This window comes from Plectropomus leopardus, chromosome 4, assembly GCF_026936395.1.
Source record: "Plectropomus leopardus strain MGB_pleo_1.0 chromosome 4, ASM2693639v1, whole genome shotgun sequence".
In the NCBI taxonomy this organism is placed as follows: Eukaryota; Metazoa; Chordata; class Actinopteri; order Perciformes; family Serranidae; genus Plectropomus; species Plectropomus leopardus.
The window spans coordinates 917,501-936,633 of NC_142179.1; the positions used below are offsets into that span (position 1 = coordinate 917,501).

Sequence of the window (19,133 nt, forward strand, 5' to 3'; positions counted from 1 at the left end):
GTGATCTTTGCAGTTTTTGCAGTAGTTTGGTGTGGGTTTTTTTTCGGTGTTTGGCTGGCTGTGTGTTGGCTGTGTGGCAGTTTTTCGGCAGAGATGGCATCCTCTGAGACGCCGTCCCTGTCTCTGAGACATGGCATGCGTCTTCAGCCTGACCCATCTGTCCCCGTTGAGAAAGTTCTGCTCGCTGTGGGAGATTGTGTTGGACGTGATCATCTGTCTCATTGGTCCGGGATGATCAGTGTGGTAGTTTTCCTGAAAGTGTTTTGTGGCTGAGCTGATAGCGAGCGGCGTCTCACTGAATAGCGTTTACCTGCAGGTCTCTCCGCTCGCCGTGCCCCTGACCCGGGTCACCGTCTCCGGCGTTCCCCCGTTCATTCCCGGTGAGGCGCTTCGGCTGTCGGACTGTGGGGCTGTAAGAGTGAAAAGCTGGAACATGTTCAGTCTCTCCGGAGACAGGTGTCCATCACAGACTCTGGAGGCTTCGTTCAGACTGAGGCATGCAGAGGGACATTTCACCGTGTCTGCCAGCACGGGCAGCATGAAAGGTTTTGAGTGTGGAGACGTGGGACACAAGCGGATCGCTTGTCCGCACAGGCCGGGGGAGGGGCGCCTCGAGCCGGCGGCCTCCCGCAGACCGAGGCCCAGGCAGGAGAGGGACACAGCGGGCAGATGGACAGCCGGGCTGAGGAGCCGCAGGCTGGTTCTGACAGAGACAGCCAGGCTGTCTCACTGGAGGACAGAAGTGAAGTCATGATGTTGTTACACTGGGTGATCGTCCTCTTACTGTCTCTGCTGCCTGATTATGACACCTGTCTCTCAGGGTCGGCTCCTTAAACATCAGTGGTGGGAGGGACTGGCAGAAGAGGACAGTTATTACGTAGATGATCTCACAGAAAAGATTAGATGTCATTTTTCTACAGGAAACACAGTGACAGGAACAGAGACAGACTGGGGTTTGTGGTGGAAGGGACAGTTTTTTCTGTCTCATGGGACTAATGTCTCTGCAGGTGTAGCAGCTGTATTTTCTCCAGGGCTTCATGTACATGTCCTCTCACTGCAGAGATTCAGGCACGCAGGGCTTTAGTGATCAGGGCAAAAATACAGGACGCGTCTTTCTGTTTATCAAACATTTATGCTCCCAGTCGGGGTTCAGACACGCAGGAACTTTTTCAGAAACAGTTTTTAAAGCAGTGTGATCAGGCTGAGGAGGACAGGAGAGGAACCTCATCTGCAGTCATCCACCTGCCTGTCTCACGTCATCTCGGGTCAGGTGTAGTGGATGTGTGGAGGGTCAAACATCCCCAGGAGAGGCAGTACTCGTGGGTCAAGGTGTCAGATGGTAGGGTGAGTGCAGCCAGACTGGACAGAAGAGGGACTTTACCTCTTTAAGTCGGTGGTGGATGATGGAAAGGCACATATACGAGTTTTCTGTCAGCAGTACACAAGTCATTTTACAGGGAGAGTCAAGAAAGTCATTGACAGTCTAGAAAATGAAATCAGGTCATTGGAAAACACCTTATTGACTCACAGCAGTGCAGACAGTCAGAGGCTTCAGCAGAATTACGTTCTTTTTTACACGAAAGAGCTGAAGGGGCTTTGGTCAGGTCACGGTTTATCAGTATCAGAGACATGGACGCACCCACCTCCTACTTCTTCAACCTGGAGAGGTCCGTCTCTCAGGCCAAACAGATGGTCTGTCTCTGTCTTCCTGATGGGACAGTGACGACCGACCCGGTCCAGATGAGACAGCATGCAGTAGAGTTCTGCAGCGCCCTCTTCAGGATGGAGGACTGTAGCAGTGACTGGACGAGCTGCTGCAGGGCTTCCTCAGCTGGGCTCCGGCGGCAGAGCGGTGCTGGACATCTCTCTGGAGGAGCTCACTGCCGCTGTGGGTCACATGGCTCCTGGTCTGGATGGACTGCCTGTAGACTTTTATAAGCACTTCTGGGGGTGTCTAGGGGCTGACCTGCTTGAGGTGCTGCAGGATCGCTCTCAGACGGGGCTGTTACCTGCTTCCTGTCGCCAGGTGGTCCTCTCATTGCCGCCAAAAAAAGGGGAGTTGGCTCTTCTAAAGAACTGGAGACCAGTGGCTTTGCTGTGCTCAGACAGGCTGAAACACTTCATGGATTTATTAATTCACAGGGACTGGTCATATAGCAGGGTCCGTGTACGTCGCGGCCATTCGTTTTCTTATTTTGAGATTTCAAAATAAAAACGAAAAATAAACCATTTCCCGTTTTTTTCTGTGATAATACAAAATGAAAAGCGGAAAACGGGCCGTAATACATTATCCATTATCCGTTATCCAATTTAATTAGGTGTGTTTGTAAATGGAAATCAAAATTTAAATACACCCGTGGAAAACTTATTCTTGATTTCCTGTTCATTTTGGTTCCGTGACCCGGAACTAGCGGACTCTAGTTGATGACTTACCTGAAAAATTCTGCATATCTTGTCCACAGACATGTCTTCCTCCTGAATAGTGAGGCGCTTGCCTGCTCGATAGAGCACAAAAGTAGCACTGTCCATATCCACTTTACGTGTAAAATAAAAGAGAGGGATTAGAGGTGGTCGTAATGTCTCGCTCGGAGTCCTGAGCCTGGCCGCGCAAACTTTTTCTGACGCCATCTGATGACGTGCCCTCTCTTTCTGGCTAGCTTGTGGTACAACTTCCGGGTCACGGAACCAAAATGAACAGGAAATCGAGAATAAGTTTTCCACGGGTGTATTTAAATTTTGATTTCCATTTACAAACACACCTAATTAAATTGGATAACAGATAATGGATAATGTATTACGGCCCGTTTTCCGCTTTTCATTTTGTATTATCACAGAAAAAAACGGGAAATGGTTTATTTTTCGTTTTTATTTTGAAATCTCAAAATAAGAAAACGAATGGCCGCGACGTACACGGACTTAGCAGATCCATCATGGACAATCTTTTCCTCATGACGGACTTATTTGATGTTTGCACACTGTACAATATTGATGTCGTGGTCATTCACTGGATCAGGAAAAAGCGTTTGACAGGGTCGATCATGGTTTTCTTTTTTTTGGTTTTGGAGATGGGTTTATGTCACTGTTGAGTTTGCTGTATAAGAACACTTTTTGTTTGCTGAAGGTGGGCAGTGGGCTGAGCTGTCCAGTACAGGATCAGAGAGGCATTAGACAGGGATGTCCCATCTCTGGTCTCTTGAACCCCTTAACTATTGAACCTTTTTTGTCAAGTCAAGTCAGTTTTATTTATAGAGCCCATTATCACAAAACATGGTTCGCCTCAGAGTAGGGGTGTCGACGTTTACAATTTTTTCTACACGTGTAAACGGGACTTCTAACCGACGTGTACCCGGTTACACGATTTATGATCTTTTTCTATCACAGTTGCGCTATATAACCACTAGATGGTTCTGTCTCCATTCAAATACCTCCTAATCTCATTAAATCAAAGCCATTCCAGCAGTTAGCTATCACACAGAAACGTTTATTCAGCGAACAGAACTTAAAAAGTAGGCAATCCATCTCACCATTTAAGGCTTAGACCTACTTATGACAGAAAGTAAAATGAGATGAAAATAAAATCATCAATTTTGACAGACAAGAAAACGTACAAGTGAAAGCTGGAAAAGGTTTAACCTTCTTTTTCAATCATTGTTTTAACTATTGCTCTCTTTTGTACAATATATTTTTTTAAGCTCCGCTTGTTCATCGCTTGTTGCTTGTTGTCCGTGCGGCCCCGAGTCAACTTGAAGTGACGCGACACTGGCTGTGGCTGCGTTTTTTTTTTAATATCAACGTAACATTGCCACCTGTGCATCTATTATGTATGCAATAACTGCATTAGTGGGAACATTTAAGTGTATAGTTAGTTAATGTTATTATCTTAAGCTTTCAGGCAACATTATCACCCCTAAAAATACTATTGGTGAGAAATGAACGAGGAGGAGGAGAGGAAAAAATGACGTGTAAACGGTTATTGATTTTTCTGAACGGTTATGATTTGTTATCCGTGTACCCGTTTACACGTGTAGGTGTTGACATCCCTACCTCAGAGGGCTTTACAGTGTACGACATCCCTCTGCCCTTAGACCCTCACATCACCCAAGGAAAAACTCCCGAAAAAGAACCCCTGAACGGGAAAAAAAAGGAAGAAACCTCAGGAAGAGCGGTAGAGGATGATGAGGGATCCCTCTTCCAGGTCCTTTTGTGCAGGTTAAGAGTTCGGTTGTCAGGTCTCACGCTACCAGGTTTGCTGCAGCGTCCCTCATTGGTGACATCGGCCTAAGCGCATGACATCAATGTCTGTGTCAGAGATCAGAGGGATGTGGAGCTCCTGGCTGACAGTTTAGTGGTGTTTGGGAGGACATCTTCAGCTAAAGTGAACTGGGCGAAAAGTGAGGGTTTGCTGGTTGGGCGGTAGGCAGATAGGCAAATTGCAAAGGTACTGGGAGACCTCAGCTGGGGGCGACAGGACATGAAGGTCTCAGGGTTTTTTCTGGGAACAGAAAAGTTTCAGAGAAAGAACTGGGAGGGTGTCCAGGAGGAGGTGTGTGTCAGACTGTCTAAGTCGAAATGGCTGCTGCTGCAGCTTTCCTACAGGGGCAGGGTCCTGATCGCTAATAACTGGGTTGCCTCGACCCTTTGGCACAGACCGATAGTCCTGCCTCCACCAAGGGGCCTGGTTGAAGAGTTTCAAAGGGCGGCTGTGGACTTCTTCTGGTCAGGGCAGCACTGGATGAGGTCAGCAGTACTGTACCGGCCGGTACAGGAGGGAGGACAGGGCCTGGTGGACATTGCATCTCGCATCACAGCCTTCAGGCTGTAAACAGCACAGAAACTGCTGTACAGCTTTGGCCTGCCATGGATGGACACTTCCTGTTTGCTCTTGAGGAGGACTGGATGCTTAGGACTGGAAAAACACCTCTTCCTGCTTCAGCCCCAGTCCTTGGACGTTAGTGGTCTAAGGCCCTTTTACGAGTCCATTTTCAAGGCATGGCAGGTTTTCACGCTCCATCGGAAGGCTGTGGAGACACCAAGGATTTGGCTCTTTGAGGAACCCCTCTTCAGGACCAGCTTCATCTCCTCTCCGGTCCTGCTGTCCGTCAGCTTGAGATCCAGGCTGAGAGAGGCTGGCAATGTCAAACTGGGTCACCTGATGAAGACGTCCATCCCTCGTCCAACAGAGCTGCTCAGTATCTGTTCTGACAGACTGCTGCTCAGGCTGGTGGAGGAGGTCTGTGCTTCCCTGCCAGCTGCCCTCAGTTTCCTGCAGACCGAACTCTATCTGACCAGTGGGATGATGAATATGAGTACGTCTTCCCTTCCCTGGCGGTCTGTCCTGCTGTTGGGGAGTGGCAGGATGAGGGAGACACCCTGCTGTATCTTTGGACCCCTGAGCTGGGAGACTTTGAGTCTGCGGGGAGAAAAGCCGTCTATCATGTCAGTGTGAAGGTTTCAAACTTAGGCTCGCTGGCAGGGGTGAAGGGTTGAGGTGGACAGAGTTTGGCGTTGGATTGTCTCCTCTGGGCTGTTGGCGGTCCCTGTACAAAGCCCCCGTTGATAAACTGACGGGTGACCTCCAGTGGAGGATTGTACATGGGGCCATAGCTAGGAACAGGTACCTGGTGCACCTGGATCCTGGTCCAGGGGACCGCTGTCCATTCTGCTCACATACAGAAACACTTCAACATCTGTTGATTGAGTGCTCCAGACTCCTCAGGGTGTCCAGGCAGGTACAGGACAGGGTCTATACAGGTACAGGACTGGATTCAGGGTTTACACACACTGACCCCACACTGGCCATCTGGAGCTCAAGGAGGAGCCGTGTGACAGGTGAGGGGTCACAGGACGTGGTTCAGGTGCTAAAGGGGACTCTGGCAGCTCGGCTCAGGGTGGATTTGGGTTTTTACAGCTTAACAGGACTGAGACTTTTGTTGATATGTGGGGGGTGCGGGAGGTGCTCTGTTTGGTTCAGGAGAACTCATTGGTGGTCCACTTTTGATGTCTTTCTGATGTGTTTCTGATCTGTTTCGACTTATCGTGTCTTTGCTGGACTTCGCTGTTGTGGTCTTTAATCTTTGAATTGTACTTTTTTTCTTGAGAAGACAACTGTGTAAGTAGGCAGCAACTTGGAATAAAGGTCCTTTTAAAATCAAATCTGTCTATCTGTGTCTCTGTCTGTCCGTCTCTCTCTCTCTCTCTGTCTCTTTTTGTCTGTCCATCTGTCTCTCTCTTTCTTTCTGTCTCTGTCTCACTCTCTCTCTCTCTCTCTGTCTCTCTGTCTCTCAGAGGCTGTTTGACGTCGGTAGTGTGACCTTTGACCCTGAGGTCAGGAGTTGTTTCTTCTCTGAGCCCTCTCTGGCTCCTCAGGTACATCAGGTACCTCAGGTAGGTGACATCACCACTGACATCATCACTGACATCTTTCAGACCTTTTCAAGCTGTCTGTCTCTCAGCTGAGACAAAATGACAAAGACATGTCCCTCCTCAGAGCTGACATTGTTTTAATGCAGCTCCTCTTCCCCCCTCATAAATAACGAACAGTCCCTGTCTCTAACCGCGGAAGGAGGCCTCACAATGCCGAGTACAGTCAGAGTCCCACTGATGGAGGAACTCCACTTCCTGTCACATGATCTTGGCGTATTAATCCAACTTTAGTCTGATTTCATTTTTACAGGATTTTAACCCTTTGAAACTCGAGCTCATTGGCTTGATTTCTTTCACAGAGGAAAACGCCAACGAGCAACTTCACAAAAAACGGCAAGAAAAAAATTTGACATTTATAAAAAGTTACAAGAAAATTGTCAGAAAATAGGCAACAAAAAAAAAAAGTAAAAATCAGAAACAAACATGAAAATGAAAGAAAGTGCTAAAATATGTATATATAATAAAAAATGAACATTTTCTCGACACTTTTCCCTAGTTTTTGATGACATCATATAATCCCTAGGGTTGATTTTATCACCTTTTAGCATTTTTTGTGTTTTAATTATGTTTTTATTTGCAGGTCGTTACTTTGCAGTAGCTTACTGCATTTTTTCAATGTTTTTCAAAATAATTTGAACCAACATTTTTCAGCTTTCAGAGGTTAAGACATCTGTCAAAGGTACCTGAACGTAGCACAAGGAAACTGATGAGGATCCAGGCGTTAAAGTGTTAAAAGTCCTGTTTAGTCGGTCTGACACAATAAATCACCTTTTTTTTATATCACCATGGAAACAGACATCACATTGAGAGACATCGCCTGAAGACACTTTCAGTCTCAGTGATGTCAGATTATTTTCTGCCTCAGGACAGAAAAAAATGGGCACAGCTGATGTCCCCAAACTGTCCCTCTGTCTGTCTGTCCAATCAGGAGGAGGATTGGGGGCGGAGCTTCCAGTCAGGTGTGGACAGCACCTCCTCTCTCTGCACAGAAGAGGAGGACGAGGACGAGGACGAGGAGGAGACTAGGTGAGTCACGCTGCTTTCTGGTTGGTTGTTTGTTCTTAGAGGCGGAGCTTCTAACAGAATAAACAACAACAACAGACTCACATGTGGCGGTTTGAGCCCGTCGGAGAAACCGTGGCCTTGAGGTACCACCGTATTGTAGTGGAGAGGATTGCGTGTCCCAATGATCCTAGAGTCTCAGTTGTCGGGGGCTTTATGCCCCTGGTAGGGTCGCTCATGGCAAACAGGTCCTAAGGGAGGGACCAGACAAAGTTTGGCTCACCAGAGTCCTTATGATGAAACACATTAATGGTCCAAAATTTCCCTCGCCCGGACAGGGGTTACTGGGGCCCCCCCTGGAGCCAGGCCTGGCGGTAGGGCTCGATGGCGAGCGCCTGGTGACCGGGCCTTTACCCATGGGGCCCAGCTGAGTACAGCCTGAAGACGCAACGTGGGACCTCCTTCCCGTGACTCTGGAGAGCCTCTGGAACGGCAGACCAGGGTGGTGGTCCCTCTTTTTAAGAAGGGGGACCGGAGGGTGTGTTCCAACTACAGGGGGATCACACTGCTCCGCCTCCCTGGTAAGGTGCTACTTGGGGGTACTGGAGAGGAGGGTCCGCAAGATAGGCGAACCTTGGATTCAGGAGGAGCAATGCGGTTTTCGTCCTGGTCATGGAAATGTGGACTAGCTCTGGACCCTTGGCAGGATCCTTGAGGGTGCATGGGAGTTTGCCCAACCAGTCCACATGTGCTTTGTGGACTTGGAAAAGGAATTCGACCATGTCCCTCGGGGAGTCCTGTGGGGGGTTCTCCGGGAGTATAGCTTACGGGCCGTCTGTTCCCTGTATGCAGGAGCCTGGTCCGCATTACCCGCAGTAAGTCAGATTCGTTTCCAGTGAGGGTTGGACTCCGCCAGGGCAGCCCGATTCTGTTCATGGACAGAATTTCTAAGCGCAGTCAGGGCGTTGAGGGGGTCCGGTTGGTGACCTCAGGAATGGGTCGCTGCTTTTTGCAGATGATGTGGTCCTGTCGGCTTCATCAGGCCGTGACCTTCAGCTCTCACTGGATCGGTTCGCAGCCGAGTGTGAAGCGGCTGGGATGAGAATCAGCACCTCCAAATCCGAGGCCATGGTTCTCAGCCGGAAAAGGGTGGCGTGCCCCCTCCATATCAGGGAGGAGATCCTGCCCCAAGTGGAGGAGTTTAAGTACCTCGGGGTCTTGTTCACGAGTGAGGGAAGGATGGAGCTGGAGATCGACAGGCGGATCGGTGCGGCGTCTGCAGTAATGCGGACTCTGCACCGGTCTGTCGAGGTGAAGAGGGAGCTGAGCCGAAAGGCAAAGCTCTCGATTTACCGGTCGATCTTCGTTCCTACCCTCACCTATGGTCACGAGCTTTGGGTAGTGACCGAAAGAACGAGATCGCGGGTACAAGCGGCCGAAATGAGCTTCCTCCGTAGGGTGGCTGGGCTCTCCCTTAGAGACAGGGCGAGAAGCTCGGTCATCCAGGAGGAGCTCGGAGTAGAGCCGCTGCTCCTCCGTGTCGAGAAGAGCCAGATGAGGTGGCTCGGGCATCTAATTAGGATGCCTCCAGGACACCTCCTGGGTGAGGTGTTCAGGACACGTCCCACCGGAAGACAGCCCCGGGGAAGACCCAGGACACGCTGGACAGACTATGTCTCACAGCTGGCCTGGGAACGCCTCAGGATCCTCCGGGAAGAGCTGGACGAAGTGGCCAGGGAGAGGGAAGTCTGGGTTTCCCTGCTTAGGCTGCTGCCCCCGCGACCCGACTCCGGTAGACGATGGATGGATGGAGGAAATACATGCTATTTCCACTAGGTGACCTGTCACAGTCAATGTAGCTGCTGATCACTGACATATCCCAGACTGTCAGCAGCTACACTCACACACTGACATATCCCAGACTGTCAGCAGCTACACTCACACACTGAGGAGGAGGAGACTAACATCATTCATCATTTCATTTAAAAACATAGTGCCATCATGACAAAAACCTGGCATTTAAAGGGTTAAAATTCAGCAAATTAATGAATATTTGATATTCCTGATCAGGACTGATGTTGGTTAAAAAATAAACTCAATCAAAGTAAAAAATCATATTACTGTATAATGTTTATTGAAGCTTGATTTTGAAAAGCACATTTTGTGTGCAGTGATATGTGTGTGTGTGTGTGTGTGTGTGTGTGTGTGTGTGTGTGTGTGTGATATTAAAGTGGCACTAAAGGGTTAAATTAAATGAAAAGGAGATTTCCTCAAAATCTGCAGCTTTCAACTTTGTCTCCGCATTTCGGACTGCAGGTTCTCCTCCAAACCTGAAGTCCAGCAGGGAGGAGCAGGAGGAGGAGCAGGAGGAGGAGGAGAGAACTACGAAGGAGACGATGAGACCTCCATTGCTGAGCCGGTCACCTCCTGCAGGAGGAGGAGCGGGAGGAGCAGCCACATACAACAGGTTTGTGTTTATTCAAATGTTTGTACGCCAGAAAATATTCAGATTCATAAACCAGCAGCCGAGTGTGTGTGTGTGTGTGTGTGTGTGTGTGTGTGTGTGTGTGTGTGTGTGTGTGTGTGTGTCTATGTGTGTGTCTGTGTCTGTGTGTGTGTGTGTGTGTCTGTGTGTGTGTCTGTGTGTGTGGTTGTTTGTGTGTGTGTGTGTGTGTGTGTGTGTGTGTGTGTGTGTGTGTGTGTGTGTGTGTGTGTGTGTGTGTGTGTGTGTGTGTGTCTATGTGTGTGTCTGTGTCTGTGTGTGTGTGTGTGTGTCTGTGTGTGTGTGTGTGTGTGTGGTTGTTTGTGTGTGTGTGTCTGTGTCTGTGTCTGTGTGTGTGTGTGTGTGTCTGTGTGTGTGGTTGTTTGTGTGTGTGTGTGTCTGTGTCTGTGTGTGTGTGTGTGTGTCTGTGTGTCTGTGTGTGTGTGTGTGTGTGTGTGTGTGTGTGTGTGTGTGTGTGTGTGTGTGTGTGTGTGTGTGTGTGTGTGTGTGTGTCTGTGTGTGTGTCTGTGTCTGTGTGTGTGTGTGTGTCTGTGTGTGTGGTTGTTTGTGTGTGTGTGTCTGTGTCTGTGTCTGTGTGTGTGTGTGTGTGTGTGTGTGTGTGTGTGTGTGTGTGTGTGTGTGTGTGTTTGTCTGTGTGTGTGTGTGTGTGTGTGCGTGTGTGTGTGTGTGTGTGGTTGTTTGTGTGTGTGTGTCTGTGTCTGTGTCTGTGTCTGTGTGTGTGTGTGTGTGTGTGTGTGTGTCTGTGTGTGTGTGTTTTTGTGTGTGTGTGTCTGTGTCTGTGTGTGTGTGTGTGTGTGTGTGTGTGTCTGTGTGTGTGTGTATGTGTGTGTCTGTGTGTGTCTGTGTCTGTGTGTGTGTGTGTGTCTGTGTGTCTGTGTGTGTGTGTCTTTGTTTGTGTGTGTGTGTGTGTGTGTGTGTGTGTCTGTGTGTGTGTGTGTGTGTGTGTCTGTGTCTGTGTCTGTGTGTGTCTGTGTGTCTGTGTGTCTGTGTGTGTGTGTGTGTGTCTGTGTGTGTGTGTGTGTGTGTGTTTATGTGTCTGTGTTTGTGTGTACTGTGTGCGTGTGTGTGTGTGTGTGTGTGTGTGTGTGTCTGTGTGTGTGTGTCTGTGTGTGTGTGTGTGTGTCTGTGTATGTTTTTATTTTTTATTTTTCTTTAAAAAACACAAAAAACGTGCTTAAAAATTCTTAAAATAATCACCAAGATGTTTTGAAAAACATGTCCAAACCAACTTTTTTTATTTATCAGTAAAATAAAATAAAATACATCCACTTAAAGATGTCTGTCCCTCCCTAATGCCAAAATAAAAGCATCAGTCCCTCCCCAGGACTTAAAGATTTGACCTGCCCCCCCCCCCCTAAATAATAAACAGTCCCTAAATTACATTTAAAGTTCTAAAACCATTCTGAGTTCATTATTTTAATAATATATATTTAAGAAGCTGTTTAATAGTGATGAAAAAGAACCAATGAGGAGTATCGATGGAAGTTCAGAGAAGGAATTTAACTCAAAGTCCTGGAAAAGTCCTGGAAAAGTCCTGGAAAAATGAGTCTGAGCCCTGTAATGAGGGTTGAGTTGGACGACACTCTGAATCCGTCTCTTTCTGCTTCTTCCACACTCATGAAAAATTCCTGGAAAGTTATGAAATTAGAAAAACAGTTTTCCAGCTTGGAAATAGTTCAGAACGAACAGAATGTTTTTGGAAAAGTTTTGAATCTACATTTTTCAGCTGCTGTTTGAGGCATTTACATCTAAGCGCTGAAAGTCTGGAGCTGCGCTGCGTGACTGCTGATCTTTAGCGTGTTGACGGTGCAGAAGAGTTTTTGATTTATTGTTTTAGTTTGATTTCAACTTATGAAGATTTTACACATTTTGAAAAGATCTGAACGATTCTACAGTTATTGCTTTATTTATAAGGACAGAAAACAGTCAGTTGAATATCAAGTTAATTTTATTCATAAAGCTCATTCTCAAAAATCAGAGGACAGCAGACACCGTCCCTCTGACCTTTGACCCTCACAGAGACTCAGGAAAACTCCCCCCAAAAAAACCTTTAACAGGGAGAAAATAAATAAACAGATTATTAAAATAAAATAAAGGAACTCTGTCTGTGTGTCAGCTGAAGGAGGAGAACGTGTCTCTGAGGAGGTCCATCAGGGAGCTGCAGAGGAGGTCAGAGCTTAACGAACGCAGGTGAGCCAATCAGAAGCCAGCACCAATCAGAGTCGCCGTCGGTGACATCGGAGCATTTATCCGTCACGCCTCTGTCCTCCCCGTCAGGGTGGCGGAGCTGTCGGAGGAGCTCCTCCAGAGGAGGCGTCAGGAGGAGAAGGAGGCCCAGGATCTGGAGAGCATGGTTCACTCTGTGGAGCAGAACCTGCACCTGATGACGGTGAGGAACCCTAAAAACCAGAAACCAGCGCCGGAGACCAGATCTGTGTGACTGTACCTTTAAGAGACTTCATGGGGAACACAGAACCGTCTCTACGTCCCGTCTCATCTTTGACTCATTCTGTCTGTCTGTGTCTGTCTCTCTGAATGTCTGTCTCTCTGTCTCTCTGACCGTCTGTCTCTCTGTCTCTCTGTCTCTCTGACCGTCTGTCTCTCTGTGTGTCTGTCTCTGTCTCTCTGACCGTCTGTCTCTCTGACCGTCTGTCTCTCTGTCTCTCTGTCTCTCTGACCGTCTGTCTCTCTGTCTCTCTGAGCGTCTGTCTCTCTGTGTGTCTGTCTCTCTGTCTCTCTGACCGTCTGTCTCTCTGTGTGTCTGTCTCTGTCTCTCTGACCGTCTGTCTCTCTGACCGTCTGTCTCTCTGTCTCTCTGACCGTCTGTCTCTCTGACTGTCTGTCTCTCTGTCTCTCTGTGTGTCTGTCTCTCTGTCTCTCTGTGTGTCTGTCTCTCTGTCTCTCTGTGTGTCTGTCTCTCTGTCTCTCTGTCTCTCTGTGTGTCTGTCTCTCTGTCTCTCTGTGTGTCTGTCTCTCTGTCTCTCTGTGTCTCTGTCTCTCTGTGTGTCTGTCTCTGTCTCTCTGTCTCTCTGTGTCTCTGTCTCTCTGTCTCTCTGTGTGTCTGTCTCTCTGTGTCTCTGTGTCTCTGTCTCTCTGTCTCTCTGTGTGTCTGTCTCTGTCTCTCTGTCTCTCTGTGTGTCTGTCTCTCTGTGTCTCTGTCTCTCTGTGTGTCTGTCTCTCTGTCTCTCTGTCTCTCTGTCTCTCTGTGTGTCTGTCTCTCTGTGTCTCTGTGTCTCTGTCTCTCTGTCTCTCTGTCTCTCTGTGTGTCTGTCTCTCTGTCTCTCTGTCTCTCTGTCTCTCTGTCTCTCTGTCTCTCTGTCTCTCTGTCTCTCTCTCAGAAGCGGGCGGTGAAAGCAGAGAGCTGTGTTTCTAAACTGAGGATGGAGCTGCAGCAGCTGCAGGTGAGACGGGAGTTTTGTAAAAGGGTCAAAATATGAGATGTCTCCGGTTACTATTGAATGTCTTTGAAAATCTCAAAAAAATTGTCTTAGTATAGTATGCTGTTGGAAATCACGTGAAAACCTCATAGTGTACTATTCACGACAACACGTCATAGTGTCGTATGTTTCTGCAAATCATGGAAAAAACATCAGAGAAGTATATTGTTGTACGTCGTAATATATATGTTGAAACACACCATGCTATAATATGTCGAAAAATAGTTGACCTTTTTTACGTAGAAAAACGTCAATAGTATAGCATCTCGAATCACGCCATGGTATAGTTGAAAAATGGTCAGAAAAACAGCTGTTTTTACATTGAAAAATGTCATAGTGCAGCATGTCGAAACACGTCATAGCATTTGGTGGTGGTTCCAAAAAGTCTACCTTTTCGACTTCAAAGAACGTCAGAGTATAGCATGTCGAATCGTGCCAGAGTATAGTATGTCGAAAAATACTAAAAATACTTGACCTTTTCGATGTGGAAAAGCGTCACAGTATAGCATGTCGATAAATGGACTGAAAAAAGTCAACCTTTTTTACATTGAAAAGCGTCAATAGTATAGCATGTTGAATATCACCAGACTATAGCATGTCAGAAAATGGTCCCAAAAAATCAACCTTTTTTACATCGAAGGACGCCATAGAATAGCATGCCGAAAAATGGTCAGAAAAAGTATGGTGAAAAATACTTTAAAAAAACGACCTTTTTGATATGGAAAAACGTCATAGCGTGTCGAAAAATGTTGAGACACGCCATAGAAAAATGGTCCGAGAAAGTCATCCTTTTTTATGTTGAAAAACTTCATAGTATAGCATGTCGAAACACGCCATGGTACAGTATGTTTAAAAATTAAAAAACTTTTCAATGTCGAAAAATGTCATAGTATAAGATGTCGAAGAAAGTCATAGTACAGCATGTTGAAAAATGTCAAATTTTGACATGTCCAAAAAATGCCTCAAAATGACATAACTTGTAGGAAGCATCAAAGTATACAAATTTAGAAAAATTTACAAAAAAATTTACAAAATTTACAAATGCTGAAAAGGTTAGCCTACAACGGCATACGATATTATGTCGAAAAATGTCAGATTTCATCCAAAGATTGATTTAAATTACATATTATAACTTGTAGAGACGCGTCATTGTGAATAGACTGGGAAAAAATGCCAAAAGAGTCATAATTTAGTGTGTCAAAGAAATTGCAGACAACCCCACAATATAGTATGTCGAAAAAGTCAACCATTGACATTCCAAAAAATGGTTTAAAACGACATATTATATCTTATAGACACACGTCACACAAACAAGTATGGCAAAAAATGTCAATTTCGACATGTCACAAAAATGGCTGAAAACGACTTATTGTAGCTTGTAGAGTCGTGCCATAGCATACAATGATGACAAAAAGACCAAAAAACCAAAATGACTTAGCATGTCAAACAAATGGCCAAAAACTGCATAGTGTAGTAGGACGAAAATGTCCCAATAGTGTCCGAAAGTGACTTCTTCACATACAATGTCCAAAAAAGACCAAAAACGTCACAATTTAGCGTGGCAAAAAAATGCAGTTTGAAAGTTTTCAACAGTTTTTGGGACATGTCATTTTTTGACGTTTTTGCCTTACTATAGCCTTGCTTTCTTTGGTCATTTTTTTGACATGACATTTTATCGCGTTTTTGACCATTTTTGCAACATTTGTACTTATGCCGTGTTTTAGTACGCTATTTTATGCAGTTTTAGGCTGTTTTCGACAGTTATTGGAACATGTCATTTTTTGACGTTTTTGCCTTACTATAGCCTTGCTTTCTTTGGTCATTTTTTCGACGTGCCATTTTATCGTGTTTTTGACCCTTTTTACAACATTCTTTGCTATGGCGTGTTTTGGCATGCTAGTTTATACAGTTTTAAGCTGTTTTGGGCAGTTTTTGGGACATGTCATATTTTGATGTTTTTGCCTTACTATAGCCTTGCTTTCTTTGGTCATTTTTTCGAATTGCCATTTTATCGTGTTTTTGACCATTTTTTCAACATTTGTAGTTATGGCGTGTTTTGGCACTCTATTTTATGCAGTTTTGAGTGGTTTTTAGCAGTTTTTGGGACATGTCATTTTTTGACGTTTTTGCCTTACTATAGCCTTTCTTTTTTGGTCATTTTTCCGACATGCCATTGTATCGTGTTTTTGGCAATTTTTGCAACATTCTTTGCTATGGTGTGTTTTGGCACGCTATTTCATGCAGTTTTAAGCTGTTTTCGGCAATTTTTGGGACATGTCATTTTTTGACGTTTTTGCCTTACTATAGGCTTGCTTTTTTGGTCATTTTTTCGACATGCCATTTTATCGTGTTTTTGACCATTTTTTCAACATTTGTAGTTATGGCGTGTTTTGGCACGCTATTTTATGCAGTTTTGAGTTGTTTTTAGCAGTTTTTGGGACATTTCATTTTTTTTGACGTTTTTGCCTTACTATAGCCTTGCTTTTTTGGTCATTTTTTCGACATGCCATTGTATTGTGTTTTTGGCAATTTTTACAACATTCTTTGCTATGGCGTGTTTTGGCATGCTATTTCATGCAGTTGTAAGCTGTTTTCGGCAATTTTTGGGACGTCATTTTTTGACGTTTTTGCCTTACTATAGCCTTACTTTTTTGGTCATTTTTTCGACATGACATTTTTTCGACATGACATTTTATCGCGTTTTTGACCATTTTTGCAACATTTGTACTTATGGCGTGTTTTAGCACGCTATTTTATGCAGTTTTAGGCTGTTTTCGACAGTTATTGGAACATGTCATTTTTTGACGTTTTTGCCTTACTATAGCCTTGCTTTCTTTGGTCATTTTTTCGACGTTCCGTTTTATCATCTTTTTTACCATTTTTGCAACATTTGTAGTTATGGCATGTTTTGGCACGCTATTTTATGCAGTTTTGAGTGTTTTTTAGCAGTTTTTGGGACATGCCATTTTTTGACTTTTTTGCCTTACTATAGCCTTGCTTTTTTGGTCATTTTTTCGACATGCCATTGTATCGTGTTTTTGGCAATTTTTGCAACATTCTTTGCTATGGCATGTTTCGGCACGCTATTTCATGCACTTTTAAGTTGTTTTTGACAGTTTTTGGGACATGTCATTTTTTGATGTTTTTGCCATACTATAACCTTGCTTTCTTTGGTCATTTTTTCGACATGACATTTTATCATCTTTTTTACCATTTTTGCAACATTCTTTGCTATGGCGTGTTTTGGCACGCTATTTCATGCAGTTTTAAGCTGTTTTCAGCAATTTTCTGGACATGTCATTTTTTGACGTTTTTGCCTTACTATAGCCTTGCTTTTTTGGTCATTTTTTCGACATGTCATTGTATCGTGTTTTTGGCAATTTTTGCAACATTCTTTGCTATGGCATGTTTCGGCACGCTATTTCATGCACTTTTAAGTTGTTTTCGACAGTTTTTGGGACATGTCATTTTTTGACGTTTTTGCCTTACTATAGCCTTGCTTTCTTTGGTCATTTTTTCGACATGACATTTTATCGCGTTTTTGACCATTTTTGCAACATTTGTAGTTATGGCGTGTTTTGGCACACTATTTTATGCAGTTTTGAGTGGTTTTTAGCAGTTTTTGGGACATGTCATTTTTTGACATTTTTGCCTTACTATAGCCTTGCTTTCTTTGGTCATTTTTTCAACGTGCCATTTTATCTTGTTTTTGACCATTTTTTCAACATTTGTACTTATGTCGTGTTTTAGCACGCTATTTCATGCAGTTTTAGGCTGTTTTCGACAGTTTTTGGAACATGTCATTTTTTGACGTTTTTGCCTTACTATAGCCTTGCTTTCTTTGGTCATTTTTTCGACATGACATTTTATCATCTTTTTTACCATTTTTGCAACATTCTTTGCTATGGCGTGTTTTGGCGCGCTATTTCATGCAGTTTTAAGCTGTTTTCAGCAATTTTTGGGACATGTCATTTTTGGACGCTTTTGCCATACTATAGCCTTGCTTTTTTGGTCATTTTTTCGACCTGCCATTGTATCGTGTTTTTGGCAATTTTTGCAACATTCTTTGCTATGGCGTGTTTTGGCACGCTCTTTCATGCAGTTTTAAGCTGTTTTTGGCAATTTTTGGGACATGTCATTTTTTGACATTTTTGCCATACTATAGCCTTACTTTTTTGGTCATTTTTTCGACATGACATTTTATCGCGTTTTTGACCATTTTTGCAACATTTGTACTTATGGCGTGTTTTAGCACGCTATTTTATGCAGTTTTAGGATGTTTTCGACAGTTATTGGAGCATGTCATTTTTTGACGTTTTTGCCTTACTATAGCCTTGCTTTCTTTGGTCATTTTTTCGACGTTCCGTTTTATCATCTTTTTTACCATTTTTGCAACATTCTTTGCTATGGCGTGTTTTGGCACGCTATTTCATGCACTTTTAAGTTGTTTTCGACAGTTTTTGGGACATGTCATTTTTTGACATTTTTGTCTTACTATAGCCTTGCTTTCTTTGGTCATTTTTTCGAAATGACATTTTATCAACTTTTTTACCACTTTTGCAACATTCTTTGCTATGGCGTGTTTTGGCACACTATTTCATGCAGTTTTAAGCTGTTTTCAGCAATTTTTGGGACATGTCATTTTTTGACGTTTTTGCCTTACTATAGCCTTGCTTTCTTTGGTCATTTTTTCAACATGACATTTTATCAACTTTTTTACCACTTTTGCAACATTCTTTGCTATGGCGTGTTTCGGCACGCTATTTCATGCACTTTTAAGCTGTTTTCGACAGTTATTGGAACATGTCATTTTTTGACGTTTTTGCCTTACTATAGCCTTGCTTTCTTTGGTCATTTTTTCGACGTTCCGTTTTATCATCTTTTTTACCATTTTTGCAACATTTGTAGTTATGGCATGTTTTGGCACGCTATTTTATGCAGTTTTGAGTGTTTTTTAGCAGTTTTTGGGACATGCCATTTTTTGACTTTTTTGCCTTACTATAGCCTTGCTTTTTTGGTCATTTTTTCGACATGCCATTGTATCGTGTTTTTGGCAATTTTTGCAACATTCTTTGCTATGGCATGTTTCGGCACGCTATTTCATGCACTTTTAAGTTGTTTTCGACAGTTTTTGGGACATGTCATTTTTTGACGTTTTTGCCATACTATAGCCTTGCTTTCTTTGGTCATTTTTTCGACATGACATTTTATCATCTTTTTTACCATTTTTGCAACATTCTTTGCTATGGCGTGTTTTGGCACGCTATTTCATGCAGTTTTAAGCTGTTTTCAGCAATTTTCTGGACATGTCATTTTTGATCGTTTTGCCTTACTATAGCCTTGCTTTTTGGTCATTTTTTCGACATGTCATTGTATCGTGTTTTGGCAATTTTGCAACATTCTTTGCTATGGCATGTTTTGTACGCTATTTCATGCACTTTTAAGTTGTTTTTGACAGTTTTTGGGACATGTCATTTTTTGACTTTTTTGCCTTACTATAGCCTTGCTTTCTTTGGTCATTTTTTCGACATGACATTTTATCGCGTTTTTGACCATTTTTGCAACATTTGTAGTTATGGCGTGTTTTGGCACACTATTTTATGCAGTTTTGAGTGGTTTTTAGCAGTTTTTGGGACATGTCATTTTTTGATGTTTTTGCCTTACTATAGCCTTGCTTTCTTTGGTCATTTTTTCGACGTGCCATTTTATCGTGTTTTTGACCATTTTTTCAACATTTGTACTTATGGCGTGTTTTGGCACGCTATTTT

At 44.1% G+C, this 19,133-nt stretch overlaps 1 protein-coding gene across 3 annotated transcripts in view; it reads left to right on the plus strand.

Annotated features, from left to right (window-relative positions):
* Positions 1–19,133, plus strand: part of entr1 (endosome associated trafficking regulator 1) — a 46,116-nt gene that overhangs the window by 2,325 nt on the left and 24,658 nt on the right. Inside the window, exons 3-8 of one of the 3 annotated variants that reach the window (XM_088076148.1) lie at positions 6,286–6,384; positions 7,352–7,449; positions 9,742–9,892; positions 12,045–12,118; positions 12,206–12,317; positions 13,267–13,329. In XM_088076148.1, coding sequence (XP_087932274.1) covers positions 6,286–6,384; positions 7,352–7,449; positions 9,742–9,892; positions 12,045–12,118; positions 12,206–12,317; positions 13,267–13,329 — 597 coding nt within the window. The remainder of the gene's footprint in view (positions 1–6,285; positions 6,385–7,351; positions 7,450–9,741; positions 9,893–12,044; positions 12,119–12,205; positions 12,318–13,266; positions 13,330–19,133) is intronic. The other 2 variants (XM_088076149.1, XM_088076150.1) reach the window with 2 other exon arrangements.